This window comes from Marmota flaviventris, chromosome 6 (genome assembly GCF_047511675.1).
Source record: "Marmota flaviventris isolate mMarFla1 chromosome 6, mMarFla1.hap1, whole genome shotgun sequence".
Taxonomy (NCBI): domain Eukaryota; kingdom Metazoa; phylum Chordata; class Mammalia; order Rodentia; family Sciuridae; genus Marmota; species Marmota flaviventris.
This window is the reverse complement of record NC_092503.1, coordinates 17,575,222-17,587,928: the sequence shown is the minus strand read 5'-3', so window position 1 is coordinate 17,587,928 and position 12,707 is coordinate 17,575,222. Positions and strand designations below refer to the sequence as shown.

The window sequence follows — 12,707 nt, the reverse complement described above, 5'->3', positions numbered from 1 at the left end:
ACGTTATCAGTCAGAATGTGTTTCAGGATGAAACCAACAGATTTTCCCCATGCAAGCACAAGTGTGAGTCCCTAACTGAAGTCCTTGGTGCAAGGATTGCTATAGTGCTGTTGAGTTGATCAAAGGAGCAAATTCCAGAAACTAAATCATGAAATGTGTTGGGAGATGGTTAGGTGTGTGATGAAGAGTCATTTTGAGATCCCTTGATGGTTTTCCAGGCCGGTGGGTGACTTGGTTTCTTCCTGACTTTGGAAAGATATCACCAACTCCTTATCACATGAATGAATAGCTCTAATTAGTTTCCAGCAAATAGGAACAAACAGGTTTGCCTTTGGCTCAGCAGGGGCCTATCCAGCTGCTCTTGGCAACAGAGGGAATGTGCGTGCTGCCTGTGGCCACTGCATTGTGCACGTACTTGTTTTCTTACCACACCTGGACCTGTGGGGGGGACCCCTGGCTTTCCAGGTGTCTCTTTCCGGTGCTCTGCCTGATGGGAGTAGAAGGCCAAGGACTCCTCCAGATCAGCTCCTGATGTATTTAGGGCCTTTCGAATATAATGTCATAGTTCCTGTTTCTTGTCTGCCTCACTCAGGAGGCTGTTAGGGGTGTAACATTTCATCTTTGTTTCAAGACTTTTAGTGCTTTTTTTTTTTTTTCTGTCAGCATGTGAGAAGATTGTGACTTTGGTGACTGGAGCCCACTGCATCAAGGAACTTTCCTTTCTTTAATCCTTTTGGTGTAAGAAATAACTTTGTATTCTAATAAAATCTATGACCCCCAAGATGTTAAGAATTAGTAGCAGTAAGTGGAAATACTTAGAAATCTGTAATTCCTGTCTTGTGTTTTAGGCAGCTTGGTGTCTTGTCTTCTGAGGTCACTCAAAACCTTATGGCCTTTGGTTCCCATTTATTCATCTTTAAAATGAAGCCATCATTAAGGCCCTTCCCTGTATTGAAATTCTAAGTGTCTGCATTTGTAATCCTTTAACTGACCCTGTGATATAATCTGGTTCCACCAGATGATGGGGGATACGTTTGCCTTGCTGTCAGAGGAGGATGATTTCATGAGTTCTGAGTGAGTGCCAGGTGCTTGGCTAAGGGTTTATTTTACCTAATCCCATTACAAGATGCAGGGTAGCAATATGGTTCCCATCTTACAGATGAGGAAAAGCATGCAAGTGTCTATTCAGGATCATCAGCTAGGAGGTGGTGGAGTAGGGTTCAGATATGGGAACTCCTAATCCTTTGGTTGGAGTCATGACCACACTTGATTCTTCCTCTCATTGGCTGGCCTTACTCTATAAAGCTCTTCTCTCCCTGTTTGACTGTGGCTATAACTGGAAAGAGGACTAACATCCAAGTGGATTTTCATCCATGGACCTTTTCTATGACAAAGATGGGAAGAGGTCCCCTGCCAGGTTATCACAGGGGCAGATGTCCGGTAGTGGTTTTCTTAGGAGGACTTTATTAGTGTCGTCAGCATGAATAGGGGTACATAACCAGAGAGAAATATAACAAAACAGAGCTGGGCAAGGACACATGAGCTTCCTGGATGGTTTCCCCCCTTTTGGGGGGCTTTCTAGGTGACGAAGGACAAGACACTATCAGCTCACAGTCCCAACTGTGCTTATGTTAAGAGTTTTTTTCCCAGGAATACAAAGTAAATGAAACAGAGTCCCTGCTTTTAGAGTCTCTGTGGTTTGGTTGTCATGAAGCACATAGCAGGAGGTCACTGCTCCTTTTCAATGAGTGCATGCATTCCATCTTCCTGCCTAAGTAGCCTTCCATGGCCACTGAATTTACGAGGAAGCCCCAGGCCTGGGTTCCTCCCTCTCTCCCTGTCCTACCACACCTGTGCAGTCTGACCATTTAGCGACCCAAGGTAGCTTTTCTTCTTGCAAACTGTTAGGCTGTCTTGGAATGCAGAGGAATTACACTGGTGGTCCCTTCTGCCTGGCACCATCTTTCTGCCCCTTTCCCCAGTTCCTCATTCGCCATGGTTGCTGAGGTCACAGTTCCTGTTTCATTGTCTGTCTCATTCAGGAGATTGTTAAGGGTGTAAGAACACTGGGGACAGGGACTGATTAAAAACTCCCCATTATATATAGAAATGCTGGCATTGTGAGAAGTCTGTCAACTCATAATTACTGCGTGAATTTTATGGCTGTCTCAGGAAAGGGAGAGGTCATTTTTTTTTTTTTAATATTTATTTTTCAATTGTAGTTGGGCACAATACCTTTATTTTATTTATTTATTTTTATGTGGTGCTGAGGATCAAACCCAGGGCCTTGCACGTGCTAGGCCAGCACTCTACCGCTGAGCCATAATCCCAGGCCCAGGAGAGCTCATTTCTACTGGCCTTCATTCACTCATTCACTCATTCACTCACTCACTCACTCATTCATTCATTCATTCATGTCTGCATGCATTTTAGAGCTATTTCTTAGGTAACTGCTTTAAAGTCAGGATTGTGACGGTATTAGGTAATGAGTTTGCGAAAATGAATGAGTCTTACTTAGCCTCACCTTTCAAAAGCTCTAAAGTCTCCTGGTGACAACAAGCACATACATAAGAGCCACATCTTAAAACCTCTTTATAGGGCTTGGGAAGGATTGTAGCTCAGTAGTAGGGCATTTGCCTAGCATACATGGGACTCTGGATTCAATCTCCAGCACCAAAACACACACACACACACACACACATAAAATATATCTGGGGACGGTGATGTAGGCCTCTAATCCCAGTGACTCAGAAGGCTGAAGCAGTAGGATCACAAATTTGAGGCTAGCCTGGGCAATTTAGTGAGATCCTGTCTTAACATAAAAAACAAGGGCTGCAGATGTTGCTCAGTTGTACAGCCCCCCTGGGACCAATCCTCAATACTATGCAAACAAACAAATAGAATGGGAAATTACAAATGTATACAAAGGTAGAGTGACAATGTTAAAGAATCATTATGTTCTCCCTCTAGAGTCTTCGATTATAGTTGATCTTGTTTTATCTCTGTGCATTCAATACCTTCTCAAGCCCAGAGTTTTGAAGCAAGTCTGAATACCATCTCAAGTCATTTTATATGAGATGGGGAATGTATGATTTACACAATGCAGAAGGTCAGGTGCTATCCAAAGACCATTTAGGTTTTACCTGTCAGTTATTAAACATGAAATTTTGGCAACTGCACCAAGAAATAGTTGGATCAACTTTACTTACAAGTGTGATGCCTGCCGTCAGCAGTTCTGATCCACTGGGCCGGACTCCTGGATCTCCCTCACCAGTTGTGCTCAAGAGGAACAGGATTCCCTCAGGCAGAGTCAAGGTCAGTTTGACTCCTGCAGAGATCACACTTCCAGGCTCTGCTCACACTGTGGAAGAATATAATTTTTATAAAACACAGCAAACTTGAATGTTGTACCATATTTAATCACATTGCCAGAACTTCCAGGATTTTATTCTGAGATTAATAGATTTGTTTCCAAAGTTCTAGGAATATCATAGATCACTTTTTCCTATCCAATTCTTGATTGGCCAAATATTTGAAAATGCCCACATCCACCGATCTGTGTGCCAAGGGCAGCCTGAGAAAACTCAGTGTGATTCACACTCATCAAAATCTGTGAAGCTGGTCTCAAATTATGACTTCATTCCCACCCAACTAACTGTGCTGTTCTTTCCAAATCTGTGATTCTATTAAGCTCAGGGCAGTTTAGAAATGGAAAATGAGTTCAGTCTAAAATTGCCATCTGCTAAATCCAAATGTCCATTTTGAGCCTGCATCTATGCTTATATTTATTAAAATCAGATTATCAGTGTCCCCACCCTTTTCTCTACATTTTAAAGTTTTTAGACTTCCTGTCACTGATAGCTGCTACATTGGATCTTTCAGAACCTTTAATTCCAAACACACCTTATATTATGCATGTAGCTTTGTTAATCCCTTCAACAAGTTCCTGTGACTCTATCTCATGACTACATGAAAATAAAGATGCACTTTGCTCTTCTGTATAGAGACAATAAACATTCATGTGTCTGGATTTAATATTGCATACGTAATATCTAGCACAGCACCTGGAACATGGTAAGTGTTCAGGAAATGCTATCTGAATTAATGATATATCCTTTAAAATATAGGTTAAAGAGCATAAACTGTGAATTTTATAGCCATCCTCACATTCTTCATCATAGCTCACAATCAACAAGATGTGCAGAGCTGCCAACATTTATGGACATGGGAGAGGTCTTCTCTTCATCCCATTTATTTCAGCTTCTCTTGTCCGTGGCCAGTAACCTGAGTTCATTCATATTTAGTCTAAGTTTTTCAGATTCCTCCCCACCAGTGATTAGGGATTACTAGTTCCTGCCTAAGATTTTGGTAATAACATTTTTTTTTCCACTAAAAATCTCAAGCAAGCCTTTTGCATTCTATGGTCAGGTAGGCTGCCTTGGGCCTGAGGGAGGGAGATGAGAGGCCAAGATGCTTCTACTGGGACTTTCCCTTCATCAGCCACAAGCGACATTTCCCCAGAGGAGCAGGGAGTTAGACAAGGGAGGGATGCAAGAGCGGCCTGGGGCGCACTTGCTGTGAAGGGTGAGCTGAGCTGGAGGGGTTGAGAGTTGCCAGGAGACCCAGGAGCAGAGGCTTCTGAAATGGAGGACAGGAGAGGAGATTCAGGGCTTGCATTCTGGAAAGTGAATTCCCTCAGTGACTTGACAACTTTCGTCTCAGGTTCATGGGAAGGAACATGTTTTACATTGGGGTCAAGTACAATAACACATATGCAGTTGGCTCTCTGTGTCTGCACCATCCCCATGCATGGATTCGACCAACCAATCATCAAAAATATTTGAAAACAAATTGCATCTGTGTATAGACTTTTTCTTGTCATTATTTTGTAAATAATACAATACAATAACTGTTCACATTTACATTGTATCAAGTATTATAAGTAATCTAGAGATGATTTATAGCATTCAGGAGGAAGTGCTCAGGTTACATGCACATACTATGTCATTTTATATAAGGGGATTGAGCATCCATGGGTTTTGGTATCCTTGGGGTGTAGTACAGGTGGAAATCTGAAGAGCAAATCCCCCATGGTAACAAGGGACAGCTATCTATAAAACTGACACAAAACATTGTATGAAGCAATCCTCTTAATTTAAGAGATGTGCCCTGACATTTTCCATTCTGTTTTGTGCTTACTATACTGTACAATATTAATTAATTAAATGTGGGTCTCAAATATTTCAATTTATCTTAACACCCCGTGATGGTGTAGCCTGTGTTGACTCTTCTCAGTGTGGTTCTGCATTTGTGAAGGCCACTAGGTTAGTGTGAGATTTGGAAGCTGGAAGTGGATCAGCAACAGCCATAGTTTTTGGACTCTGAAGTTTGGCAGAGGATGCTAGGCATTGGGGTGGTTTGTGTGTGGTGTCACTTACCTGGTGACTTCCCTTCTTGGCATGAGGCAGCTTCACAGTGACTCCAAAGCAATTCTTCCTGATCTCCTTTATCTTCTCCATGTCCAGGGGCAAGTGTGTGCTGGTCCCCTGTAGAGCTCCAGCTTCCCTTATAGGTCACCTTTGGTGTCAATTTTGAGTTCATGAGAATCAGAGATGGCTCCACTGGTCTTCTTGGTTCCCATGTTCTTATAGGCTGTGTTTTGTTCTCGTTCTCTTTCATATCCGACTTCCTTTCACAACTGTCAGTCTGCTGACCTGGAGTGAGGTTAGGCTCACTGCTGCCCAGAGAGGCAGCAGCCTATAGAGCCTGCCTTCACCAGCTCCCTACGACCCATGCAACCTTGACCCACATGGCCCCTAAAGGGTCATAATTTTCAGCTGCTTATGCGTTTGGGGACAGGAGAAAACTAAGACTTTTTACTTATACTTATTTTATCTCGATGCCTGTTTGGGATGTATCTATGTGTATGTGTTTGCTTTTTGGTTGTTTGGGCAGTAATGGGATCGAACTCAGGGCTTTGGACATGCTGGGCAAGTGCTCTATTAAAGGGCTAAGCAAAACTCTTATCCCTTTATATTTTCTTTCTAGACAGGATCTCCCTTCATTGCCCACGGCCTTGAACTTACAATCTTCCTACCTCAGCCTCTGGAGTAGTGGGTTTACAGGCATGTCTTGTGTGTATTTTTAATGTAAATAATTGTAGTTATAAATAGATTGAGCTGATATTAATAAAGTGCTTAATTATATTTAAAAGTAGATATAATGTATATTCATAAATAAGTTACATATATTTGAGGAGGTTCTGTGTCTCTATTTTTTCCCCTATTTTTCCTACAGATATTTGAGGACCACAACTCTAGAATTGGGAGCTACCAGAGTTCTGGGGAAAAGGGGGTGCAGGTTCTGCTTTCTGGGAGGCCATTCATTCTTGCAGATTTGTGTTAACTGGGATCCACTGATTCAGGATAATGGGGCCAAGGATACCAGGACCATATCGGCCAGTGCAGGAATTAGACATGGGCTCTGGCACGTTCAGGGTGTTTTTGGAGAGGGAAATGGAAGATGTGAAGTCAACCCTCCTCCAGCCACCTGCCACATGGGTGTGCTCACCCCTGATTCCTCCCTCACCACCAGCATGACCTAATACGTCCCTTTAGTGTATGTTTTTAGTTGTTATGTGTTAAAAACTTTTTTTCTGAACTGTATTCTAGTTCAAACCATCTGTAGAATTGCTGGGAATGATACCTTAGAGAAAAATACGTAAGATCAGTTACTATATATTCAGCTCATTTCTCCAGAATGACATGCAGGGAGGGATGGGATGACGGGGATGCTACAATCAGTGAGGTTGCACAGATTCAGTGAGGCTGAACATGGGAACCAGAGTTAACGTTGTTTTTATGCTCGGAGCAATCTCACCTGAAAGGTTGAGGAAAGTATCTGTTGCCTCACAATCTTCAAACAAGCTAATGAAGAATGAAAACACACCACAAGGTCATTCAAGAACTCAGGCTTCTTTGTATTGTAGGTATTTCTTTTAGTGGATTTGGTTGGTAGGGGATCTCAGTCTCCATCCCTCTCCAGAACAACAAGAAGCAATATAAATATAACATATAATTTATATTACATAAAATATGTCAAGTATACATTTATAGGAACAGAAAAAGAGAAAAACAAAAAATAAATCAGGAGTGTTCTGTTTCTTCCCAGCTCTGAGAGTTACAGCAACACATTTGGGTTGTCCCTCTGGGCTCTGTCTTTACAGTTACATAAAATAAGAGGACCACAAGTTCATTTGCATTCATTTGCATGTAATCTGCATAGGAAGGTTACATTGTATCTCCCAGTGTTTTCAGAGACTGTCCCCCCTTTTTCTTTCCCTTTTCCCTTAAGTCTGTCAAGATAGTCTAAACCATAGTGACATCTGGGAAAAGAAGAGAGCAAAAGTAAAAAGAGTAATGATACCCATGCCTTCTGTCTTCCGAATTTTCACATTTTCCAGAGACAGAAGTGCATTGGGATAAATCTCAGAAACGCTGTTAAACCAATTGTTGGGAGAACAATGCCATTTCTTTCCTCCTTAATTGTAACATCAGTCCTCCTGATGTGAACTGTTTGGTTCAATGCCCCTTATCCCCTATTTTTTATGTTGATTGTATGAAAGATGAGTTTGGGTGTAAATGTGCCCTGTGGCCTGGAGGGGAAAGCTACACAGTGTGGCTTCCACAGCTGACACTGATCGTTAGGGCCAAGATTTAATTCTCATGCACCAAGTGCGGTGGACAGTCATAGTACTGGTGCAGCGACCTAGTTCTGTAATGAGAAAAGGAAAGAGAACTTGCATCTCCATGTATCTCATTTCTTGTTTTTAAAGACAGGAGTGGGAAAGTCTTGTAAACAGATAACGTGACTCAAAGTTTCAAAATCTACTTGGAAAAAAAAAACTTTTGAGGAAATCACATTTTTCCTTTGTTCCTAAATTTTGGCTCATGCCTAATGCCTGAGAACGAAAAGGGAAAAGTAATAAAGAAGTGAAACAGATGAGGCAAGTAATAACCTCTAGCCCAGAAGCTTCGAATCCTTAAAAGAAAAGGTTTAAAATGGAATCTGTTTCAGTGTTTTAATTGTAGTGTTTTTGCCAGGCACAGTGGTGAGTGCCTGTAATTTGAATTACTTGGGAGGCTGAGGCAGGAGGATCATAAGCTCAAGGCCAGGTTAGGCAACTTGGTGAGACCCTGTCTCAAAAAAAAAAAAAAAAAAAAGGTATTTATTATGGTGAATGGAGAGGTGACTTAAAGTTATATTAGAGTTTATTTTGCTACACCAATGCATTAGCATTGTGGAGTGTGGAGTCAGACATAGATTTTACATTCCTGAAAGAAAGATGCAATAAGTATGATGCTTTTGAAATATTATCTGCATTATTCAAATTCCCTACAGACTCATGTTGCACATACTTTCAGTGGGAGTAAATGTTTTCACTGAGTGGGTCTGTACCTATCTCAAATAAAAACAAGTTGGATGAAAATGATGCCAAGATTGCTAGATGGTTCTGAAAAAGCATGGGATTGATGGTTTTTTTGAAAAACTACCTGAAAGAACATGGACATATAAGAAGCTGTGCATACTTAATGTTTACAACTCAGTAAGCCTGGGGATAAGTACATACCACTGAAATCATCACTATCATCAACACCAAAACACTTATCATCTGCCAATGTTTCCTCTCACCCTCTTAATTATTATTTTTCTTCTTTAAGAGGCTAGAGTTTGAATGGATAAAGAAAAAAATCACCAGGTCATTCACTGGTTTCATTTGATTGGGACACAACAGGACTTTTTAAGAGGATGGCAGACAAAACTTACTCTTCAAAGCACAGGCACACACATTCTTTTATTCTTTTGCATTTTTTGGCATTTAAATCATCAAGATGGACGAAAGTGGCAATTATGGGGGCTTACTGCACATCTGGAAAGTGATTTGGGACAACGTAAAGGCAGCTGTGCTACCCCGCTCTAAATTATTACCCGCTGAGCGCCAAGTGAGGAGTGGCCACGGCGCCATATTGAGGGAGTGAAATATTGGCTGTCTTTGGCCTCGCTTGGGTTGAACAGCTGCTTTCCTCCTCATGCGAAACCGGTATGTTTTTCAGGCCCTCAAATTACTGAGGGAGTTTTGAGTGATTCAGAGTGAGAGAGGGAATTCAAATTTGGCACTGGTAGGAAAAATGATCAGTAGATGGCAAACTTCGAAACTGAAATGAAGAGCTGACTTTGAAGGTGTCTCTAAGATATATGAGAGAAGAGAGAAAAGGGGGCCAAAGTGGCTGAACACAGCTATGTAAATAATTGTCTTCTAATACGGTTCTAGTGGCCTGGATTATTCCAAGAAAATAGTCAGTTGTGACAGGTCATACAGTACACAAATGTGAAAACTGGTAATTTCTGAGAAAAGCCAGAATTCTAGGTGGAAGTGCTTCGGCTTGGACAGCACAACTCGTGGTTGTGTGTGGGAGAGAGGGATTGATTTCCATTGAAGAACAGCGAGCCGCAAGATATGTACAATGCAACCTCTTTAGGAAGCACACTTGGGTATTAGGAGATGTGGATGGTCTGTTTCCCTGATGGATGAAGACAGAAGTTTCTGGATGGGGATAGCATTATATTCCTGAGAGACTAAGAAAACTCTGAATAGCCCAGGATCTTCCAGGGACCCTTGTTGTGGTGAGGATCAGGGATATAACTCATAAAAGCAGATTCTTGGGTATAGTTGTTACAAGACCTGTTCCCCTCCACCACACACACACACTGCAAAGGGCACTTCTTTATCTTTCTAGTACCTGCTAAGAAAAGAGGAGGTGCTGCACCGAACAGGGATGGTGAGGGCTTTGCTCTTTCACAGTGTAAGCAAACTCCTGGCTTATAGAAGGCTGATATTCTGAAGTCAAAGGGCACTCTGCTCCCTTTGTCCTAGAACCTGCTTAGGTGCTTCTAGAATAACTAGGACATCCACGGACTTGAGTCCTCTCCTTGAGTGGTCAGAACAGATGCTGCCATGGAAACTGCTCTTTTGCCTTCCTGTCTCCTAAAGTTCCTCCAGCAAGTTGCCTCCAATCTCCTGGGGCATTTGTGCATTGGATGCAGATGGTGAGATGAGAGGTGTGGGGTGAGGGTCTGCTTTGTGCCTCCCTCCCCTGATGGAGAAGCTGCCTGTTGCTATCCAGGTCCTGTCCAGTCTATAGGCCTCAGAATTTTTTTTTTTTTTTTTTTGACCCAACTTGGACAGGGAACCAGAGGTGAAGGGGAATGAAAGCTGGGCTGGTACACTTGGGATTTATTTCACAGAGTGTGTGATGGGGATGGCATGGAGGTTTCTTGGTGGAGGGAGACCTGGTCAGATCTCTACTGGGCAAGGTGAAGGTGGCTGGGTCAAGGGCAAATTGGGCAGGTGAAGAAAGAGACAAAAAATCCAGCTGGGAGGTTGCAGAAGTTCCTCCTAGGGCCCACAGGCCTGTGTGGTTGTGTTGAGACAAGTCAGGGCAATCTGGGATCGTACTTTGATTTATCATGCTGTATTTCAGAAACCCCATCTTAAGACATTCTGGCCAGCTCCCGCTCTCCCTGGAGATTCTGCCTTCAGTCAGTTTCTTCACTGGGCCAATAGACGAAGGGTGGGCTGACAGGTGACCTCTGAGGTCCACAGCAAAGTCCTGTCTTGGCTGATGTTATTTCCCTACTGGAAACTTGACAGTGAACACGGGAAGGGTGGGCTCCCGCCTCCTTTGCTGTGTCTATCCTGTCATCTCAGGCCGACTGCGGAGAGAGAATGACTTTTGCCCAGGCATGTTTAAACCTTCAAAGATCTTACTGGCCTTGCGAGAGTCTGTCTTTTCTCCAGCTCTCTACTAGGAACTTTGAGGCACCTACCTGAAATGCAGAACATGTTAGTAATGGGAAAGCAAGAAGCATTTCTAAAAAATCATTTCTTTTAATTTCTGTTTCTCCTCTCCCCTTAGTTCCTAAAACCCAGGGAATGCAGAAGTGGGGTGTGACTCTTGCCTGCTGTGACCCAGATCTGACAGGCTTAGGTTTTACCAGACAGACTTTGGATGAATCTTACCCTCATGAATGCTTACGTCTAAGGCTGCTTTTTGCAGAGCTAGATGTGTTGCTGTCATGAAGGAACCAGCATTATGGAGGGGCTGGAGAGCAGTGGAGAATGTGGGTGCATTTTTCAGTCATCTGGAAGTTAAAATACAACTTGGTTATTTGTTTTGGTCAAATCATGTTACTTGGTTGTGTTGTTAAAGTCATTTATTCATACCAGAGGGAGAGGGGATTAAAAGGGGGCAGAGGAGAGGCAGTGTCTTCCTGAATAGATGGATTGATAGAAGAAGAATCTCTGTCCGCTCTCTGTATTTTCAGACCTGTTGAGGAAATGACTTCCTCAAGGAGGCCGCAGTATGAGACGTTCTCTTGTGGTGAATGACATTAGCTACATCCCTTTCTATTACTCCCTATATGCCTGGCAGCCTACCCACGGCACACAAGCTTTTCCCTTAGTGTTCACTGCTAGGTAGGTGCTGTCAACTACTCCAGTGTCACTGGCAGGGTGAGTGGTGACGCTGAGGCCACTTAACCAGTGTGGGGCTGTAGAGCTGGTATAAACTTCTGGGCTACCACCTATGCACCTGCTTCCGGGAAGGGACAAGCGATGCTTTTACTGAATTTCTTGCACCTGTACTTGGAATGGCTCATGAATAATAAGTTTGATGAATAATATGAATATTAATGACTACAGTACGGAATGATGAATACTAATGAGCCCTGATGACTGCTGAAGAAGGTTTTCCACTTTTCCCAGGGTCTTTTGGGAGGGTCTGAAGTACATCCCAGATGCAGCATCCTGTGGATACCTGAGTTCTCAGGCTTTATTCAGAATGGCGGAGAGGAGGGCCTGGCATCTGTCTCTTTCCTAAACTTCCTAGAGGTGCTGATGTGGCCCTGACCACAACTGAGTGGCAAGGAGCCTGTCACTCACCCGATGTCTTGGCCTCTCACCTCTCCAAGAGAGGTGGGGCTGATGCCATGGCTTTGGCACCAGGAGGCCCAGGGGTTGGAGACCTGGCATCTTTGCTTGTGGGCCCTGGGATCCAGGGGCAGTCACTCACCTTCTTTCCTGTTTACTCATTGATACAGGGAGGAAAAGAACAGATTCCATCTCAGAGGGCTGCCCTCCCTGAGGATTAGCTCCCACATGTAAAACCTAGCCTGGCCCACGTCACAGGTCTTAATCTAAATGCTGTGTAGAGGGCGATCAGATGGCCGTGGGGCTTTTCCAAGGTGAACTGACTTGACCTGACCTGACCACCTTTGTTCTTTTCCTGTCTCTTTTTCCCTGCCCTCCTCCCCCTCAGGATGGGTCACTGGGAAATATCGACGACCTGGCCCAGCAGTATGCAGACTATTACAATACCTGCTTCTCAGACGTGTGTGAGAGGATGGAGGAGCTGCGGAAACGGCGGGTTTCCCAGGACCTGGATGTGGTGAGTGGTGGCCCTGGGAGTATGTCCTGCTGAGACAGTGGTTCCCATTCTTTTAGCTGTTCCTGGGGCATCCATCTGCAGGCTCCTTATTCTTGTCCTTTAAAAAAAATTCAGATCCCAAAAGAGCAGCCCAGTTTGTCTGCAGGTATTAAATTGAATAAGTGTTGGCAGAAGCAGTATGACCAAATCTGCGCAGTCATT

The 12,707-nt window shown here is 43.3% G+C and overlaps 1 protein-coding gene across 2 annotated transcripts in view; it reads left to right on the top strand.

Annotated features, from left to right (window-relative positions):
* Sash1 (SAM and SH3 domain containing 1) overlaps positions 1 to 12,707 on the top strand; it is a 229,767-nt gene that overhangs the window by 79,740 nt on the left and 137,320 nt on the right. For both annotated transcript variants that reach the window (XM_071612923.1, XM_027939555.2), the window contains exon 2: positions 12,378 to 12,506. In XM_071612923.1, coding sequence (XP_071469024.1) covers positions 12,378 to 12,506 — 129 coding nt within the window. The remainder of the gene's footprint in view (positions 1 to 12,377; positions 12,507 to 12,707) is intronic.